The sequence below is a fragment of the Acomys minous genome (assembly GCF_964271855.1).
Source record: "Acomys minous genome assembly, chromosome: 9".
Taxonomy (NCBI): Eukaryota; Metazoa; Chordata; class Mammalia; order Rodentia; family Muridae; genus Acomys; species Acomys minous.
In genome coordinates, this window is record NC_140490.1 from 115,216,147 (window position 1) to 115,238,089 (window position 21,943).

Here is a 21,943-nt window from a genome sequence, read left to right on the forward strand (position 1 = left end):
AAAACATTGTGCTAAGCAAAAAACAAAACAAAACTAAGCATGACGAATCATGAATCCACATATCCACATGATCTTGTGTATATAAAATGCCAAATGTGAAAAGAAGCAATAAAAGAAGCACAAGGCAGATTTGAGATTGCTGGGAAGACAACGGTGGAAGTGGAGAAGTACCGTGGGGTTTTTTAGGGACTGAAAACAGTGATAGTTGCTGTCTCAAGTGTTTCATCTGCTGATAAAATACTCTGAGAAAAGCAACTTAGGAGTGAAAGTGTTTATTAACTGACTCTTCAAGGGTATAGTCTATGATGGCAGAGATGTCAAGGCAGCCAGAGCGGCCTTGTCACACTGTATTCACAACCAGGAAACAGACAGAGATAAATGAAGGTATGCCAGTACTCAGCTTGTTTTCTCTATTATTTTAAAGTTCAAGTTCCCCTGGCCAGGGAATGGTTTCATTCACAGTAAGATGGATCTTCCCACACAAATTAATGTAACCAAAGTAACCCACCTCAGGCATGCACAGAGACCCATCTGCCAGGTTGTCCTAGATTCTGCAAAGATGACATGACTAACCATCACATAATTCTGTGGACATACTAAAAGCCACCAAACTAAATTCTTTAAAAGTGGTTAATAAATGTTGGGGGTGCTGTAATAAAACAGTGAGGAAATTTTAAAGTGATTTTATGTTAAAGGAATTAGATCCGAATAAAGCTTTTCTATTAACAATTAAGTTAGAATCTTATTACTTCTGTCCCTATTGTAGACAGCCAAGCTGATTCTTCTTTGTAGATAGAGGCTTACACTCTGGAAAAAGGCAAAGCACCAGGCACAGCTGGAAATAAAGGAGAGAATAATTAAGCAAGTACACATGGTGAATTTGGAGGCTCTTGGGACTCCAAGGTGGAAAACCAAATAATTAGCTTCAAGTCAGATAAGAAGGAAAGCCTACTGCAGAGAATGTGACTATACCCAAAATGGTGTGGGCAACATTGCCTACAGACACTAAGACTGAGAGTTCTAAACACAGCAGTGTAATCAGTGACACTCACTGCTGAGAAGCCTATTTGAATACTTGGTGGAGTGTGAAGTTGGATTCATGACATTGACAAATAAAAAATATATAAATTTTTAAAAAACTTGATGAAAAAAAGCCAAAGAGGAACAACTCAGTTGAAAATTACACTTAAAAAGTCATAATGACATGCACACTACATAACAATGTGGCCAATACTATCTCAAAGATAGACAAGTGTGGTGTGTGTGTGTGTGTGTGTGTGTGTGTATGCATGTGAACATACATGTGTGATGCACATGTGTGAGTGTGGATAGTCAGGACTGGGGAGAGGATGAAAAGAGGCACAGGCTCATCTTTTTTAATTTAAACATATTTTTATTGAAAAATAAAATAATTCATATTACATCTTGTTTGCTATCCCATCCCATGCATCCTTCCTTTCCTCCCTCCCGCTTTCACCCCATTCCCCTTCCCTATGACTGTGACTGAGGGGGACCTCCTCACTCTGAATATGATGCTGTCTCTTCTTGGTAGTCTACTATCCTTCCTCCGAGTGCCATCAGGCCTCCCCATCAAGGGGACATGGCCAAATATGTGACACCAGAGTTCGTGTGAAAGTCAGTTCCCAGTCTCCACTTAACTGTGGAGAATGTTCTGTCCCTTGGCTAGATCTGGGTAGGGGTTTGATGACTGCACATATTGTCCTTGGTTGGTGACACAGGCTCATCTTTTAAGGTGTGATCATCAAAGTAGTGAAGCCCACAGATATGGAAGTGAGCACCGAATAACCACCACGTGGTTGGACAGCTAGAAACTTGCCATTCGGGGAGGAATTAGGAAGTGGGCAGAGGAAGATAATTTCTCACAACAAGAAGTTTCATGAAAGCCACATGTATCTGTGGCCCTGATTGCAATATAGATGCCTAAATTGTATTGTACAAATAGGATACTGGTCTTAATAAAGCTGCATTCCAACTTCCGCTCTGACACTTGTCTCAGTGCCGCTCTATTATCAGACCTTCATGAACTGCTGTGCCGATCAAACAGAGTGAGTAGCAAGTGTTTAACATGGTGGATACTGGACCCTCGAGATGCCAGTTAAATACATCGTTCAACCAGATGCCAGAATTATAAAAAATCAGGCACTGGCTAAGAATGTTTGGCAGAAATTTTTTTTCTTAAATGTAAATACAGTCTCATTGGTGATTGGCTTTATAGTTGGTAAGCAGGAAGCCTTTAGTCACAAGGGAAGATGTCGGGAAGGATTTTAATCAAGAGGCCAGGAAGTAGAAAATGGAGTGGGGGAAACAAAGTAAAATATTGTCAGTTAAGATCTCCACTGTAAGATCCTATAGGTGAAACAGAACCACGTGACCATGAATGGCCATAGTGGCGATTGGCTGAGATACACAATATAAGGGGTCTGTAATTTGTTTTGGTTTTTTGTTTTGTTTTGTTTTTCTGAGTTTCTCTGTGTAGCCTTGGCTGTCCTGGACTTTCTTTGGCGACCAGGCTGGCCTTGAACTCACAGAGATCCACCCTGAGTCAGCCTGGCACCAAGGAGTCTATAATTTTTGTTAAGTATGCTAGTATCTTTTCAACAGGAGTATCTTTTGTCACTAAGGATAATAATAAAAGTGAGAGAAATACTATCAACTAGCCCTTAAGTCACTGTAAAATGGAAATGTATCTTAGCAGCTGTGGACTGTAAGAACAAAGACCGGGGGGAGGGGGTCTGCATAAATATTAAAAATTAGCAATTAACAATTGTAAACCAAGAGAACCAAGGAGAAGCTGAAATGCCCATGGTCCCCAACAAAAAGTTTCCCATCCTATTAATTTGTTTTGTGGGTAAAAACAAGAACTGAGAACTTGGTAATTCTTCCTTTCGTTGCCACTCACCTTCACTGTCTGGGCTAAGAAAGCAAGCAAATGGAAACACAAAGTCACCATGAGAAAGTCAGGCTGGGTGTGCAAGCCATCAGAAGATACCTCGCCAGGCATGTGTAAGGGCCTGGGTTTGACCACTAGGATAATAGACATTTTCCTTGTAACTCCCTGTGAGAGTGGATAAAACAGGCATGAAGTTACTTAAAGGCAGATGTGAGAGTGGGATGCAATGTGACTATAGAGATATTTGAAAGGGAAGCTGGGATTCCACAAAGTCTGTTTTTCCTCGAATAACTTGTCTTGATTTTCAAACAGCATCCCAGTGTGTCACGTCTGTGTCTCTCAAACCCACTGAACAAGGCAATAGAAAAGGCAGGATTTTCTAATACCCACCAACTCAACATTCAGTACCTGGTGTTTTCCATTGAAATGCGAATCCCAGGTCCTGTGGGGTGTGTACTTCAGGACCTTCCGCAGGAACAGCTGAATATTAACCCTACCCACTCCTAGTTTCTCTAACTACTCCTTTTATTAAAGGAACCTTTTAGCCTATTTCACACGGTTTAGTATTTTAAGAGCCCATTAACAATAGAAAATAAAATAAACCTGAAATGATTTATCATAAGAAATCCACACAAGCTTCTACACATTTTCTGTATCGTTTTCTTTTCCAGACATCCACAGCAGACATATGTGTAGTTAATGAAGTAATATCTGACACTTCACAAATGAACATTTGAAAAAACAAGGCAGAATCATGGCAGCTAAAAGGTCAGAGTTGTCTTTGGGACATGGGAAGACCCCACTATTCTGTCTCCACAACAGTCTTAATCACTATGTTTAATGTGCCACTCACATGTTCATATGAGACATTCTGAGTTACACTACACTCATGTGACTTCTGCCACTGTGGTTCACATTACAAAAAAGTAAAGTATCTATGACAGCACGCTTATTCCTGCCACTCATGCTTCTGGCCTACACAAGACTACCGTGTTGAAGGAAAACATAAACAAAGGGCACTTAGTATTTGAGGCTGTATTAACCACTCAGGTACAGAAACGGTACAGTCTAAAACTAAGTCAAGAAAGCCAGTTTGGTGTCAACCCAACTAAATTGATCTAATTTTGAAGCCACCAAGGCCAGCTAAGAAGGCAGTTAGGTTCAACAGGATTCAGTAGCTGGCACTCAAATTTTTGAGTGACACTGAGTAGTTTATTCTGGGTATATTTAAGCACAGTACCACTTGCTGAAAAATTTTCCTGGTGACAATCAACTCAGTTTAAGACATGACTACATGGAAGCTCTGTAAAGTACATGTGACGTTTTCCATGAAGCTGGGTTTTATAGATCGAGTGAGCAATTGATAAGGTGGGATCTGCTGTGGTCTCAGCCACACAGATGGCGAGGAGGTGGCCAGGCTACTGACCACCTCCCCTCCCAGCCTTCTGGGCAGACACAGGTTATGCAGCTCTCCTTCTGAGAAGACAACCCACAGGTTTTGCACTCCTGGTTTCCCTGGGTGCTTATCTGTGAGCACAAGAGCCTAAAAGAGCTGGCCACAACCTTAAGCATCAATTTGTTCTCTAATAAAATACTATCATTTCCCACACTACTAAAAATGTGTACTGCTGTCATGCCTAGGTATCGCGGGACAGGGCTTCCTTTCTTGCAAGTATTTGCAAAATGTGTTATACTGACCTAGGAGGAGGGGTTGAGAAGCATACTCCATCAGCAGGCAAAGTAAGAGGTAGACGTGGTGTTCTCATAACCATCTGCACAAAGAGAATCCATAAAAGGTGAGCACATTTAGGCCTGCTTCAAGATGAAACTGGAGTACAGGGACAGTGACGTGCACCAGTCTGTGGGGAAGGAGCTCCATCAAACCAGAACACAACTTCAATTTGAAGTCAAAATGACCTCAGTAGGAGGCAAACTGAAGATTGCCTCAAGGCTATATTGGCAGCATGGTATGGTTTGGGGGGAAAACAATAACGCACAAAGATTTTCAAAAATGCCCAAAGATGGTGGTAGTATCTATTTGCCATCTTATTATAACATATTACTGATCTACCATGCTGGGCACCACAATAAACAGTTTTATCCGCACTCATTTTTCACAACTGAAATGGGCTTTACATCCACCTGCAGCTGAGGAAATGGGGCTTACAGCTACAAAACTACTGCACTGGGCCTCAAACCCAAGAGTGCACCTCAAAAAATATCTGTGCTTTTATCCACTGTTCAACACTAAGCATGGCACCATCAACTCCACATTAGTCCTAAAAGACAGATTTGCTGTAAAGTAGCCCACAAGTAATGTCACAGACTGGTGGACACAAACACGGCAATTAAGTACCTGCATTCTTGCAGATAGCATTAAGAACAGTTTGTACATGTCTATGCCAACGTAAAAATGCTTGAGATGCAACTGGAGGCGGCCAACCCTCACCACACCTGCACTCCCAACATTCATTCTTGATTTTCTGGCCTCATGGATTTAACAACTATTGATTTTTGGACTTTCCATCAGGAGACAGCCCTTGTTGGACTAGCCAGACCATAGTAATCTTTCCATACCCCATCATGTTGGAGTTGTCTTGGAGGGGCTCGCTGCTGTGCTGTGGTGGAAACAGGCTCACTGTCACTTCTGGGGGAGTACAATTCTACCATCTTGGCAGAACTGATCAAATAAATCCAGCACATCACCAATATATTCTCTAATGCTGAATGTGAGCAACTATTGACTGTGAGTAAAAAGTGGAACTATCTGACAGAAAGCTCATCTTTGTGGTAGTCTGGAAAACCCAATCACCACAGGAGAGGAATGCTTATATTCACTAAGGCGTAGACTTTATACCATGAACCTCAAAACATGAGCAGATAGTTCAGTCGTCACCTTCGGATTTGCTTGGTGTTGCTTCAGCAAATGTGAAGGCCCACAGTTCCCATTTCCTGGACTGGCCAGAGGACCAGGTATTTCTCAGAAAGTTAGGTAGAGTGTGACAGAACCAGGAGAAATGAAGAGGGCAACACTCTTCTACCCACAGCTGGGTGAGACCCACCTGATTAAGCTGCTGTGCTCAGAATTCCTGTGGGAGGCTCTGGTCTTTACTCACATGCATTTTGTTCTATGGTAAGTGGTGACAAATCCCAGTGATAAAGTCTCAAGGAGCATGCATGTTGTTGGTTCTGAGACAGTCCTTATGTGATTGGAGAAAAGCATCAAAGACCTCTACCCTATCCAGGAGGGAATGAAAAACCAGGCAGGGCAAACAGTTGTCAAAGGGCTGTTTGGAAGAAAGCACCTAACAGCTAGTTAATGATCACTGAAGAAAAAACGAGGGCTGCTGATGGGCAGGTAGGAGACATCCAAAGGGAAGGAAAACAACCTGGGAAATAGAGGCAAGAGCCAGAAAGATGTCCTCTGTGTGGTTCCATCAAGTCAAGCAGACTCTAAGCAAGCTCTATACATCCAATGTACACATGAACTCCAGATCATGGGTATGAAAAAACAGGCTGACTCAGGGAAGGTCTCTGAGTTCGAGGCCAACCTGGTCTACAAAAAGAGTCCAAGACAGCCAGAACTACACAGAGTAGCCCTGTCCCAGAAAATAAAAAAGGAATAAGGGAGGGAGGGAGGGAGGGAGGGAGGGAGGGAGGGAACAGGCTGTGGTCCAACAAGAACAGATACAATAAAGGCCATACAGTCAAGATCCCAGAAATCCAGGCCATGAGAGCTTATCAGAGAAATGGTGAAGACTGAGTCACAGGCATGTTAGGACATGTTTGAAAGAATGAGTGACCAGGGAAAAATAGAAATAAAAAGAGAACTAGGAATTGACAGAATTCTGTCTGAAATCCCAAGGGCTCTGGGCAAAACATTCAGTAAAATGATGAGTACCCCAGGGTGGTCACTGCTGGTCCCTCTCCATCGACTGGACGCTCGGGCTTTCCCGCAGTCCTCCTGCTGAGTGTATGAGCATTCTTGTGAGGGGTCATTTCGTGTTCCCCTTGTGCTACACCTCTGTTGTTAGCCCTGCATTTCCTATGTTATTACTTCATTCTTGCAGAGCTTTGAGGGTCATAAACACTGTTATTTTCAAGGTAGTGTAATTAAACGCGTATTTTCAGAAACATAAACAAGTATCTTTTCTCATGAAGCAATTCTTACAACAGTAGGCTGACTGAATGCTGAAGATTTCAGATGTGAGTGTAAGAAGATACTATGTAAGCATACTTTAATTGCTACCTGTAAAAACCATCAAGGGGATAATCTACATGAAACAGGCTGAGATGGGCTGGAGAGATGGCTCACAGGTTAAAGAGCACTGGCTGCTCTTCCAGAGGTCTTGAGTTGAATTCCCAGTACCACATGGTGGCTCACAACCGTCTGTGATGTGATCAGATGCCCTCTTCTGGCCTGCACGTGTACATGCAGGCAGAGCACTGTATACATAATAAATCTTACCAAAAAAAAAAAAAAAAAAAAAAAAGGTTGTGATAACTATCACTTCTTACTGAAGAAAAAAAAAAGGCAAATCTACTTTAGAATTTCAATAAATTACCTTTTAAGAACTTAAGAATACTCCTGACCATCAATCAAAGTATTAAAAAACAAAAACAAAAAACGACCCAACAATGGTGTCCTTTAACTTCAGGGGAACTCAGATTGCTTGGATACCCATTTCTTAATGCTACTTTCAAAGATGCGGATTCAGTAAGTAGTCTGAAGAAACTGAACATGTATTTTGATAATGCAGTCCAAGTACAGCCCAATATTTTAACCGAGGTTCAGCACATAAAATTACCATGAATCATCATAAAGCATACTATTATTCTGTTAAATCATTTACAGTGTTTAACTTTTAGAGAAAGTTTTCTCAAAATACTTTTGCAAAATCACAAAATTTCTCTATAAAAGCACACACATATGCACACAAGCCGTTTCAACTCTACTCAACTAGAAGACATTTCAACATCATCGGAAAAATCAAAGGTGAAAATGTCCATGCTAGGATGCCCGAGCACATAAACCATGAGTAATGTTATACAACTGTGCTAGGGATGGGTGTACAGAGCTGCCCTGTAAGAGTCAGCACTCATCCAAACTCTGGGCACTGCCAAGGTTCAGTGATAACCACTCTTTCAAAAGGACTGCTGAAAAAGATGGGAGTTTCTATTAACCAAGACTGAAAGTTTCTGTACAAGAGAGATGAAAAATCTAGAAACAGGAAATAGATTCTTAAAAGTCTGTTTCCCACAGTCATATAAAAATTGAAAATAGTTAAATTAAAAGCTATCTAAATTTCAACATCCTTATGTACCATAACATTACACACCTTCTATATGTTGATATTTAAGTGTGCGTGTGTGTGTGTGTGTACGTGTGTGTATATGTGTGTGTGTGTGTACGTGTGTGTACGTGTGTGTGTGTATATGTGTGTGTGTGTGTGTACGTGTGTGTGTCTATGTGTGTGGGGGGGTATAGAACATTTGTGAACATGAAATGATCTTTTCAAAGGTTATGCCAAGAACTTTACCTGAGCTATACATTGTAGCAGTTCCAATAGCTCAAGCTTACATGATGTCCCCAACTGGATTCTGTAGGCTAACTAAGACTTTACCCATGATGCCCCCACTGGATTCTGTAGGCTAACTAGGACTTTACCCATGATGCCCCCACTGGATTCTGTAGGCTAACTAAGACTTTACCCATGATGCCCCCACTGGATTCTGTAGGCTAACTAAGACTTTAACAACTCTAATGCATTATCATTTCCATAGAAAAAAAATGCACTTGACAGAAATGTATACCGTTAAGATATTTTAACAAGCAGTTTCATAACAAAACTTAACAAAAATCCAACTTATGAAACATATTAACTTGTCTTTAATCTGAAGTAGATATCGTATTACGTAGGCAGAAGTCCGAACACCCAGTGTCCAGGAAGAACAAGGAGGGCATCAAGATGTTCTGATCAATTTCCTGATTGGCAGGAAATGAAAGGCTGGAGATGCTGAGCTTGTGAGCATCTCACTCTTCTAAATGGCCTTACTCATTATTAACTGATCAGAGATAACACAATATTAAAAACTCACATCTAATGGTTCTGGTGCCATCGCTGGGGCAAAGCTCCTTTGGTGCCCTTACGTCCTGGGAAGGAAGGAAAAACGGTCTACACGAGCACAGCACAGCAGCTGCATCCCTGACTCAGACAACTGCGTCCTTCAGACACACTGTGCCTGTGTTTATACTGATGAAAAATATTTTCAAGTATAACGCGAGTGCTTGTCACGTCTACACCTCCCTGAAATGACTACTTCAGGAATGAAAGCCTGTGACATGCTGGGGTCCACTTTGAGTTTTCTGATGAACAGCCAGCAGTGTCTAAGTGTAATTTAACTGAGAACACTACTTCAGCTTGGAATTTATTTTAATGATATGTACAAGAGTTAACAAATTACAATTAAAACGGAATTTGTTATGGTGATTCCACAGAACTTAAAATCATGCAATACCTGCATGGTAAAAACAGCTTCATTCATATACAAAAAATATTACTTTAAGACTCATTGACAGTGCCTGAAATTTTTTGACGTAAGTTTTCTGCAAAGAATATTTTATAAAAATGTAAAGATCTGATTAACCAATTAATGCATTCTTAGGAAAGATAATAAACATTATTAGTAAAGTGAGGTTACAGTGATTAATTTTTAAATTATACCAGGTATTGACAGGGTTGAATGTAGTTTCGTTAAATAAATGTTCTGTTAAGAAAATAGTTTTGAAAAAGATCTTATATTGAAGCCATGTATTAATTTTGTTGAATCAGCTTATATAAATCAATACTCAAGTTTATTCAGTTAAAGAAAATAGGACTATGCTTTCTCAAACTCATAAATAGTACATATATATAGTCTATATACAAGTGAAGAAAAGTTCTTTGTAAAAAAAAAACATACTGCCAATCCACTTTGCTAGGGTTGAAATAGTTCTTTATCCACATAGTTAGTGCGTTGGTAAAAATTTCTAATTTAAATCACATTCAACCAGCATAAATATTTAAGCTGAATATTGTTGTAAACAATCGAAAAAAACAAATTTGTTTGTATTTTTAAATTTTGTCACTGAGTAACAACCTACTTCTCAGCTCAGAATGCTCTAAAAAAGCTCAACATTTAATTCAATCAAGTCCAAAGCCTACTAAAGAGTAAACAGAGCAAATGCTTTCCAAAGTGCATAATTTCCAAAGCATCCACTTTGTCATATCTATCCAATCCCGGTTCATCAGCAACAAAATAAAATGTATTTAGTTATAAAAATACTAAGGAATGTTATTGAAAAGGAAAGGCTATTTGGTAGAAGTAACTACAAAAATAATTAGTTTAAAACTTTGTAAAGCTTTAATGCAAGAACATCAGTACACTGTCTTTCCATGAAACGTAAAGCATGATCAATACCGAGACTGTGTCCACCTTCATGTACTTAAAAAGGAATTGCAACAAACTATCTCTTAAAAACTGTAAGACAAAGGATCATGCAGGTGTTAATCTACGGGCATTCGGGGATGCTCGTGCCGGTGCTGGGCTGTCATCTTTGGCTTCACTGGCAGCAAGGGTGGGCAAAGTGCTACTTGAGAATGCACATGTGGGACAAGCAGTTCCGATGTTCTCATCTTCCCCGGTGTCTGAGTCTGGCGTTGTAACTTCACTGTCCTGAAGCCCCAGGATCTCACAAACTGCCTGTGGCAATTCCTGAGTATGAAACATCAAGTATAAAGCCACTTATTCAGTAGTGAGGAAAACTACCCACAAAGTAACTTTTAATGCTAACTTGATTTCAGAGTCTCAACGTTCATTTCAGCAGTGTAAGTGCCACACATTCTTCTTCCGCCATCTTTCTCTACTCCAGACAAAATCCCAGCCATCTACTTTGTCTCATCAATCTTCCTAGTTAGCTTTAAATGTCAACCTGACACAACCTAAGTCACAGGAGAAGGAGACCGTCAGTTGCCCAGACCAGACTGACTGCAGGCACATACATCTGTGGAGACGGTCTTGTGAACTGATGTAGGACTCCGCCCCCTGGGGACCACACCACTCCCTGAGCATGTGGTCCAGGGCTGCAGAAGACAGCTAGGTGAGGGGCAGGAGAGATGACTTAGTCAGCTGTGCCTGTAACTCCAGCTCAAGGGACCAACATCCCTGGCCTTCAAGGACACCTGCACTCATGTGTCACATCACACAGATACACACACAGGCACAAAAACAATCTTTCAGACGCACTGGCTAAGCATGAGCTTGTGAGTGAGCCAGGAAGCAACGTCGTCCATGACTTCTCTCAGCTCCTGCTGACTCGCCTTGATGGTGGAATGTAACTTGTGAGCTGAAACCAACCCAGGGCTCTAAATTGCTTTTAGTCAGTGTTTTATCACAGAACAGAATGACACTACAGCAGAAGCAGTTCCTGGCTCTTGTTGCCGCTGCTTGTTTGCTTTGGCCTTTACACGTCATTAAACTTGTAGGGGCTCGTGTAGTCCAGGCTGAGGCTGACCTTGAACTCATGATCCTCTTCCTCCACCTCCCCAGTGGCAGGGCTGCAAGACTGTACCACCACACCCCATTTCCTAACAGAATTTACCCAGTCTCTCCTTTTATCCTTAAAGATTCAAAGTCATCTCACTGGAATGTTTTGAAACAGAATAGCTTCCCAACAAACACCCCTCACTAAACTAAGTAACTATTTGGACTCATGGTGGGGTAAGTGATACAAAGCTGAAACATTGTTTTAAAAATGAAAAGGCCATCCATACCTATGAATTGTGGGTCGGCCTGGGTTTCTGAGGCTTGAGACAGAAAGGTGCAACACTCCTCCCTGCCCCCCATTCCCTTTTCATCCTGAAGCCAGCCAGGACCTAAGTCTGCTTTTCTGATACTTTGTAATTCCTTCTCCTTTTACAAAGCGCCCTCCCCACCACACGGCTGCTGACCTCCACACAGACAAACAGCTTCAATTTTCCTTTTCCCCTCTATCCCATCCCCTGAGCAGTTGCTGGGATTTACAACTTGCCTACTCTGGAGTTTTTCTTTTACTTTTTTTTTTTATTATGTTATACAGAGTTTATTAAATGAGTATGGGGTGAGAAGGAAAGGGGGAAGGCGTATCCCAGAGAGAGAGAGAGAGAGAGAGAGAGAGAGAGAGAGAGAGGAGAGAAGTAGAGACAGAAGTAGAGGTAAAAGAGTAGAGCTGCAGTTTCTCTTTTACTTTAACTTTAATATAATTTTAAAATAAAACTGTTTAGGCTTAAGGATAAAGCTTTAAAAAAAAAAAGGAAAAAAAAGCCAACTATAATGATTTGGCTTAATTCAGATATAAAACATCAAATTTGTCTTTTTTTTTTTTTTTTTAAGAAACAAAAACCCGGCTGATAAAATGCAGTAAAATAAACTACCATCCATGGTATTTGCTTCTGACTAGCACCTATCTTTGGTGGTGGATGTTGCATATTTAATAAGAGATCCTGTTCTGTATTCATTAAGTTGGATAATGTACTACCACTTAAAATCTACAGCCTCCAGTTGTAGAAATATTTTCATTACTTTTGCCATTTTGCCAATTAAATGTCTCCAATCTGGCATAATGAGTCAACTGTTTTCAGTTAAGTAAGGTAAACTTACAATGGCAAATAAATAAAAGCTTTGTTTCTGGTCTCAATTTGCTGAGTTATTTTCCTTATAAGGAAATCTGTCCTCAGCTGATTGAAAAATACTGCAATTACTTGCAACACTTTATACCTTGCATTGTGCCATCTGCAGGGAAATTGCTTCTGCTTTACATAGTATGTCTTCCACATCAATTTTCATGGACAATTCATTGATGTGCTAAAAAAAAAATCAACAAAATAGAACAATAATCAAAACAGAAAACTCTATTATGCTCTACAACATAAACAACTTATTACCAATTATATCACACTGCAGATATTACCCATAATATAAAAATAGCCACATATTACAAATCCACAGAAAATCCAATACATTTTTCATTACATTCTGTCAGGTTTTAAAGACAAATCACTGAACCATCTTGTGTCTATCTCAAAGTCATAAGCAAAAGACAGTTTTTAAAAACTAAACTATATAAAAGAGCATTTGCTGAGTTTACTTTCCCTCCTTTAATAGCCACTCGGTAATAACTGACCAATATATATTTGCTAAACCGCCATTCACAGGGAGCCAGTCCAGCACCAGATGTTAGGGACACAATGTGAATACTTATGAGATGCAACAACACTCTAAAGAACCGTCCTGAGCGTGAGGACCAGGGAGAAGCCGCAGAGTACTACGATCTACCACGAGAGAAGAGTCACCTTAAGGATTTCATTGAAGCCATAATGCTTTTCCATTATCTGCTGCTTTTCTGATTCCAGGATAGCACAACACAGAAGAAGATGAAAATTCTTACAGGGCAGTTCAGTCCACATCACCTATAAAAACATATTAAGTTACTTAGCAAACAAAGTCAATTCTAAGTTATTTCCTCATATATGCTGATTCTGAAGCAATAAACATGCTTAGTTGGGATAGGATTTCTACCTTTAGTTACAAAGGAACCAAAATGAAGTTTTAATATTTGATATACTTCCAGTGTGACTCTTCAAATAACTACAGCCAACAACTGATAATGCAACCTAAGTAATGACCATACTCATAAGGTCAGCCATAAAATGTAAAGGTTAGACCCACTTCCAATATTTTTCTGAACTTTCTGGTCTTTCTCACTTAACAAATGTTCAGTCCTTAGAAAAATTAGGAGGGACTAAATCTTACAAATTAAAAAAGGTGTAAGTATAGTGTACAGGAGCCAACACAGCCAGAGACTCTTCTAGACCGTCAGCAGCTCACACCTTGTATCACATCACAGCTGAAGACGACGAGTATGCCTGGTTCCAACAAAACCTGCAGGGACGCACACTCTGAGCAATCCTACGCTCTACGCTAGATATGGGCGATGCCAGCGAAATCAAGACCTCTATTTCCCCCAGTAATGTACTTAATGACATCTTTCCTTAATAGAAAAAAGAACCGTACAAACAATGCTGGTGGAGCATAGCTGAAATGCCTTAACTTTCATAAGGAATAAATCAAGTTAATCCAATCTCAGGAATTTAATTACAAGGCGATTAACCTCAAAGTTTCAGGCTATTTGGTAAACACAGATTCAGGAGTTAGCCCAGCTAAGTGGTAACAATATTTTTAACTCATGTTTTTTAAAGAGTTCAAGTTCCCACTCCAAGGCAGGCTCTATCTCCATGTTTTGTTTTGTTTTTTTGTGAAAATGAGCATATCCTTTAACTCTACACAGAAAACATGCAAGAACTTACCTCCCATAATCGAAGAATATCCAGAAAACTGAATTCCCTCTTAAATCTGATTAAAAGCCATCTGAAGCAAAAATATAGATATCCAGAATCCTGGGACTCTATACAGAAGGGGAAAATGGCTTATTCTTATGCTAATACATCACAACGGAGGAACCTTCCCCAGCTCACATCTATCTGTCTATGCAATCTACAAAACTAGGAGCCTTACATGTCTGACTACACTCTGTTAATTCAAGGAAGCAACTGAGATGTATACGGTAACTTATGTTTAAAAAACAACAACAAACAAATGAGTGTGTAAAGACAAAATTATAACAAGATTACACAAAGTAATCTTAACAGTTCTATTCTTTAAAAGACCGCAGGCGAAGGCAATGGAGCATTTTTGTCTTTACGAGTGCCTGGAAAGATGGCTCAGCAGTTATAAGTACTTGGTGCTCTTACAGAGGACCTGGGTTCTAGCCCCAGCACCCAAACAGCGGCTCATAGCCATATCCTTAACCCCAGTTCAAGGGAATCCACTCCTATACATCTGTATAGGTATTTATTTAACCTAGAACCTGCTGTGTACAGCTGTATTCACTCAACTTACCTAAATAGCTACAAAATCCACTGTCCAATAATCTTAGTAAGGTGCTCAGCTGTATTAACTGGGTCTTCATGCCTTGCATTTGTTCTTCAAAATTTTGATGCTTTAAAAGAAAATAATAATTATTACCACACAACATTTAGTAAGTACTTCGAAATACATAATTACTGATAATTAAAAATATGACCTAAGGATAAATGCTACACCTCTACTGTACTAGTTATGTTAAATAAACAAGAACAGCTGAAAAGCTAAGGCATCAATAGAGAGAAAAAAAGAAAAGAGGCCCTGACCTCAAACAAGCTTTATTTTCTACCTCTGCTGACTTGATTTAGATAAAAAAGAATATGGGGCAGGGGCAGCAGACCTGACAATAGAGCATCCTTTCTTACGCTGCAGAAGATGCTCAGAACAAGGAGTGCATGCTCTAGGACCTGCCCAGTTATCATAGCATTCCATCGCTCAATACTCCTCCAAATAAGCACACGAAACAAAACTAATTTTAGCTTTAACACAAACCTCATATTAAAGAACTAGTCGCTTTTTAGGTTTGCTAAGAACAGAGAACTTGGAAAGTCAAAGCCACGTTCACAACCACAGTAAACCACTACCTCACTACCTGTCATGCACTCAGTTTTCTCACAAGCACAACGGCTACATAATGTAATACTGCCACAGACTGAATACAAGAGAAGATATGAAAATCTTGTATTAAACAAGACATTTCAAAATGTCACTGGAAAAAGTGGATTCATGAAAAAAACCTAAGGTGTGCATGAGCCTGTCCTAGGCTTCTATCTAACTATCTACAGATGTCGTACTTCTCTGAAGTGAAAGGGTTAGGTGCTCACACAGCACTGAGTAGATTCCCTGTCAACACTGACTCAAGTGACCGAAAAGGCACAGGAACAAGCCTCTCCGAGCCCTTCCGGCACTCTGACCCTTTAACTCGGGAGCCTCCACTATGTGGTGCGCTTCCTCCCAAGCCCTGGGAAAAGCCGCAGACCAACTTGTTCACACTCTCCCTTCACATTTTTCAATAGTACAGTAAGAGCACTTTAACAGAACTATCAGGTTAGAAGCAATTCTTGATTATAATGCTTCCTCTTCAGTGAATTAAGCAATCAGTTTAAAACATAAACTCAAGCCTCTAAAATACAGTTCCTCAGTCTGTTCTATTGGGAAGCACAAAATTAATTCACCAATCCACAGAATTTTCACTGTAATAGTAAAAAAATTACAGTTGGTTTGAAGTACCAATACAATTAAGCCATGCTATTTTTAAAAAGCATCTAGAAAATTATAGAAATTCACTTTTTAAAAAGAGTGCTCGGCCCTAAAAGAGAGCAAACAACAGGTGATAATAAAGGACTCTGAACTGCATCTTGCGAACACAGGAAGAGGAAAGTGAGAATAAACCTAGATAGCGAAACAGACAGCCACTGGCAGGCCATTCTGACTGCCACACACTGCCCTTCGAAAGAAAGCTTTGTTTAAAAAAACAAAAACAAAAACAAAAACAAAACAGTAGCCAGGCAAGGTGGTTATCACGCCTGTAATCCGAGCTCAGGGAGGCAGAGGCAGGTGCATCTCTGGGAGTTCGAGGCTAGCCTGATCTACAAAGTGAATCCAGTACATGCACATGTGTATATATGTTAGCATCTGAGATGTCAATAAATTAGAATATGCAAATATTGGGTGTTTTGTTGAAAAGTATTACAAGTACGAAAATAGACACAGTATGTTCACATTAACTGGGGGACGTGTATACTGTTAAGTAGAACGAAACACCAGGGAAAGATTCATGTATTCCACAAAAGCCTGGTGAACCACTCATGTAGAGCATCAGGAAAATTCTTTGATCTACAAATAATGTTTTACGATCCTTTCACAAGGAACACACTAGTTCTGGCAAAAAGAGGATAAACAACAAAAACACGAGCATAGGCAGCTTTTATGAAATTACCATCAGTTGTACAGACCATTATAACAAAACTCCTCGGATCTAGAGCACTTGGGAGTAATTGGAACTAAGAAGGCCAATCAATCAGTCAAAAAGGCAAGGAAGACTGTGATATGACTAGGTGCCTGCCACTAACCACCTTCCCAAATGATCTGAAAGCAATTCCCAGCAAAGGACTAATTTAAACATGGACCGACTAAACAATAAAACTAACAATAAAAAAACACTTAAATCTTATCAAATACATTTGGAAAAGAACTAAGAAAAGTGAGGATAAATTCAAAATATACACAATAAATTAAAAAAAAAAAACAAAGGTTTTTAAAAAGGGAAAGAAAAGCAGGCAAATTAAGAGCAGCACAGACAGAACAAAGGGGCCACACTGTCCGCACTCACACCTGAAGGCTGGAGGTAAAGTGTACGACAGAGAACTGCAGGGCTGGAGTCAGGGTCTTTATCCCAGTCAGCGAGGCACTGCAGGACGCACCACAAAGACTCAGTACCCAGTGCACTTCTTGTTTGTTTAAACAGTGCAGTGACTTTATGGTTAGTGCTGTGCACTGCATGTAAGCCACTGTCTACTCACCCCAGCCACCCACTCACCTACCCCACATCATTTTCTAACTGCCTGACGAGACTTCTACATCTCTGTTGATAGTGGCTCTGTACTAATGTCCTAAACTGTCTCAAAGATATATTAAGCATGACAGATAAAGCACTGCTGTGCCTCTATGTGTATTTAGACACTCCTAGTGATCACATCTTTCTTGGAAAATAACAAGAAACAGAATGCTAAGGAAGTGCCTGAGACCCCAACATTTGTGAGAGACATGTGGAAAAAAAGTCAGGCATTAAATGACAAACCCAAGATATTCACTGAAAGTCAGTAGATTTACTTAGCATGGTGTTAAACTTTCTATATGAAACTAGTATCAAGTTCACAAAACTGACTCATCTATTCACCAATGTTCTGTGATGACACACGGCTCTCCTACACAACACAAGCATCTACTGACATCAAATCCCAATAATTACTGTGCTACCAACAGACAGTACCCACCTTTTCATATTCAAAGCAATCCCAGTATTTCCCCAGACTCTTGAAAGGTCATTGAGAGGGTGTAAAACAACATTACGCAGTAAGAATTTCAAGCTCCAACACAGCAGCTAGATATTAAAATCAATCTTATACACTAATACAACTAAAGCTCCTCAGAGTCAGTTTGAGTAAAGGAAGGAACCCTCCACTTACCATTTGGTCCATGTAAGAGGCAAAGCACCAGAAGGCATCCACTTCATTTTCCATCACATATAAGAGAGGGGAAAGTAAGTCACTCATTCCTTGTACATATCCTAAAAAGAGGAAGAGGAAGAAAGTCTCTCAAAACCTGAATCTTGTGAGCTCTTTTATGCATATCATGTAGCTGAAAATTACTTTCCTGTGGACTAAAAACTGGTAGATACCCACATTCATGAAGAAAAAAATTAAAAAAAATAGAAATCTAGGTGTATGAGAAAGATCAGTAGTTTCTGAATGACGAGTTATTCACGTACATGGCTGCTACAAGGTTTTGATGCAGGCATCACCATCAGGAATGGGCAACACGCCGGGCGCAGTGGGCACACCTGTAATCCCAGGCAGAGGCAGGCGGATCTCTCTGAGTTCGAGGCCAGCCTGACCTACAAAGTGAGTCCAGGACAGCTAAGGCTACACAGAGAAACCCTGTCTTGAAAAAACCAGGATGGATGGAAGGAAAGGAGAGAACGGAAGGGAGAGAGGGAAAGAAGGGAGGAAAAGAAGGGAGGGAGGGAGGGAGGGAAGGAAGGAAGGAAGGAAGGAAGGAAGGAAGGAAGGATGGATGAAAGGGTAGCAACAGGTGCAGTCTCCCTCATCAAAGAAGCTTCTTTCTGGAGCAGATGGAGACCATTACGGAGCTCCTCCACTTGATCAAAACACAGAGAACAGGCAAGCACTGAGGCGTTCAGCCCCACATGATACACCTATGACATAATCCCTACACTTAAGGCTCAAGGAACACCACTGAAAAGAGGGCAGAAAGGTGCTGGGAGCCAGGGCACCAGAAAGCCTGCAGCAAGGTTGTGTCTTCCAGATACAACAATACTGCTCCTCAGACAAGATCCTGACAACGACAGCAACAGCAGTCACGCTAACATCAAAGGACAAAGCACCATGGACCCCACCCTAGACAGAGAACTACAGGCAACTACTGACTGCTGAGAGGTGGAGAATTAGTCCTCCAAGGACTATCTCCTTAGCTTCTCCAGTACCGTGTGTCCAGCCCTAAACACATACGCACTCGGGCAGGCACCTGTGAGTGCACTCAGGTTGTATTTACATATTCATTCTTTCAATATTTATCTCTACATGCATATGCACATATAAGTAGTATAATTAAAGAAAACTAGGCCATGATCTTTAGAGGGAACAAGGGGAAACAGAGTCACGGTGAGCAGAAGGAAGGGAAATGACTATTTTTTTTCATTTATTTTTATTTTTTGGTTTTTCGAAACAGAGTTTCTCTGTGTAGCCTTGACTGTCCTGGACTCACTTTGTAGACCAGGCTGGCCTCGAACTCAGTTATCCGCCTGCCTCTGCCTCTCGAGTGCTGGGATTAAAGGCGTGTGCCACTACCACCTGGCTATGATATTATATTCCAATTAAAAAGTTTTAAAAAGACATGCAAAACATCTAAGAAAGAAGAGATAAAGAAATAGTCCAGAAGAAAGTGAAACGCACCTGTCAGACAGACACTGCAGAGGAAATAGGCAGGGAGGCAAAGAAAACACTGAAGGAAAAGAATTGTTGAAATTCCAGGAAGAAAAATTACAAAGACAGTACCCAGGGCCAATGTACCAGGAACTAACTACTAGCAAAGCAGAACTAGAGAAGGCCCAGCACGTCCCGCAGGCATCTCAGTGGCTAACTCAGACAGACAGAACCAAAAACTGTGTCCCTCCTTTAAATAGTAAACACTCTTCCCTTGTGTTCTCTGGCTGACAAGGCTAGGAACTTTGCTTCATCCTATTAGTATCTTAGCAGCTAATGCTGTCTCTTTAACTACCTTCTCCTCAGCACTATAGCAATTTCTCAGTTATTTCCCTACAAGTCTTTTGATTATGTGAACATGTAGCAAATTAAGAAATCAACTCGGGGCTGGAGAGATGGCTCAGAGATTAAGAGCACTAGCTGCTCTTCCAAAGGTCTTGAGTTCAATTCTCAGCAACCACATGGTGGCTCACAACCATCTATAATGAGATCTGGTGCCCTCTTCTGGCATGTAGGCAGAATTCTGTATAATTAATAAATCAATATTAATCAATTAAAATCTTTTAAAAAAGAAAAAGAGAGGAAAGAAAAGAAAAGAAAAAACAAATCAACCCAGAGCCCGGCGCAGCGGCACACACCTGTAATCCCAGGACGTTGGGAGGATCTGGGCAGATCTCTGTGAGTTCGAGGCCAACCTGGTCTACAAAGGGAACGCAGGATGGCCAGAGCTACACAGAGAAATCCTGTCTTGAAAAATCAAAAAAAGAAGAAATCAACCCTGAGAGAGGGGGAAAGCTGGCCAGGCCTGGGTGGCTACAACACTTAGCAGAGTGGACTCCACACCAAAACTGGGTGAGTATAAGCTGGCCCCAAGGGCCTGAGAGCAGGGGATCTGACCCTACCCTGCAATGCTGGCACTGGATGGCCTAGCCAGAGCACTGCTGGAGAGCTTGCCCTGGTGCTGCAGATAAGGGAGAGCCAGTGGGGTCACCAACTGACTACCCAGGCCTAGATCTAGAGCTTTGAGTTGGCTCACCCCAAAATCTACACCATTCATGAACTGTTGGGGTTCATGAAGGGGCAGCCCTGCTGATGCAAAGCTGCTCGATCTTGACACAGGGAAACAGTAGGATAAACAAGCGGAGTTCCGTTATGGACCCAGCACTGATAGTGTCACAGAAGCCAGCTACCTGACCAATGACTCATTGAAATGAACATTTTGTAAGTGAAGACATGGTGGACAGAGGGGTATACCGTAGGACATACTGTGACACACTACAGCCTCCACAGAGAGATTTTTTTTAATGCTTTGTTTTTATTTTTGTTAGTGTATGTGAGTTTTTTGGGGGGAGGTTGCAAGGGCACAGGGCAGAGATGAGTGGGACTAGTGTGCATCATGTGAAACCCACAATCAATAACAAGTTAAATAAAGTCACACTCTTCATTTAAAAATAAGGTGTTAAATTTACTTTGCACATAGATGTCAAATTTCTTATTTCTACTCTTTAAACATCTCAATTTTCTTTTTTGTTTTACAAGTGGTTTTCAGACAACAGAGTCTTTTACTATTATTTTATGGTTTTGGTGACTTGTGAGCATCTGTGTTTGTGCACCACTGGTATGCCTGGTACCACAGAGGCTAGGGGCAGGAAGCTGATCTCCTGGAACTGGTGTTGCAGAAGGCTGTGAGCCACCACGCCTGTGCTGAGAATGGAACCTGGTCCTCTGGAAGAGCCAGCCACCAATGTTCTTAAGAGCAAAGCTAAATCTGCCGTGAGCCTGTGCTCTGCCATCCATACAGTCTTACTATATTACCACATTCTGTCTAACCTCTACCCTCTGGGAAAATAAAGTGCTACTCATATTAGCGTGAGAACACCTGGTTCCTAGAGAAGACCAGTAACTACAGTTCCAGACAAAGACATTTAGAGAAGAGAACATCACAAATATAAACATACCTACAGATTTATGTAGATGTTTGTAAGTAACAGTTTTAGGAAAGGAATAGCTAAGTTAGAAGATTCACATATTACCAGCAGAGTTTCTCCAATCTGGCACTGACAATGAAATAAAGGACAGCGTTAAAGTAAACCAGCTGCAGCATGAAGGAAACCTAATGTGGCCTTCTCCACAGGCAAAGGAGCATGATTCTACTGGGCCTGACAGAGTAGTCTATGATAGAAAAACTAAGTGTGCTTTTCACAAGATTTACAATACATCTTTTCTCTGGAGGGGGGCGGGGAGTGCTTTGTAATTAAGCCATGAAGAATAAAATGTTCTAAAAAGCTAATTTAATACTGTAAGTCTT

General features: G+C 40.8%; 2 protein-coding genes across 4 annotated transcripts in view; both read right to left on the reverse strand.

The window, feature by feature from the left end:
- TPH2 (tryptophan hydroxylase 2) overlaps positions 1-6,512 on the reverse strand; it is a 112,598-nt gene extending 106,086 nt beyond the window's left edge. The window contains exon 1 of the mRNA XM_084795156.1: positions 4,610-6,512. The gene's annotated coding sequence lies outside the window, so the exon portion shown is untranslated. The remainder of the gene's footprint in view (positions 1-4,609) is intronic.
- A 2,815-nt stretch (positions 6,513-9,327) lies between these two features.
- The window catches only part of TBC1D15 (TBC1 domain family member 15), a 55,285-nt gene continuing 42,669 nt past the window's right edge, over positions 9,328-21,943 (reverse strand). For all 3 annotated transcript variants that reach the window (XM_084795155.1, XM_084795153.1, XM_084795154.1), the window contains 6 exons: positions 18,100-18,200; positions 14,888-14,987; positions 14,296-14,393; positions 13,282-13,398; positions 12,707-12,793; positions 9,328-10,666 (listed from right to left, as the gene is read on the reverse strand). In XM_084795155.1, the coding sequence (XP_084651281.1) occupies positions 10,448-10,666; positions 12,707-12,793; positions 13,282-13,398; positions 14,296-14,393; positions 14,888-14,987; positions 18,100-18,200 (722 nt within the window). In that variant the 3' untranslated portion in view covers positions 9,328-10,447. The remainder of the gene's footprint in view (positions 10,667-12,706; positions 12,794-13,281; positions 13,399-14,295; positions 14,394-14,887; positions 14,988-18,099; positions 18,201-21,943) is intronic.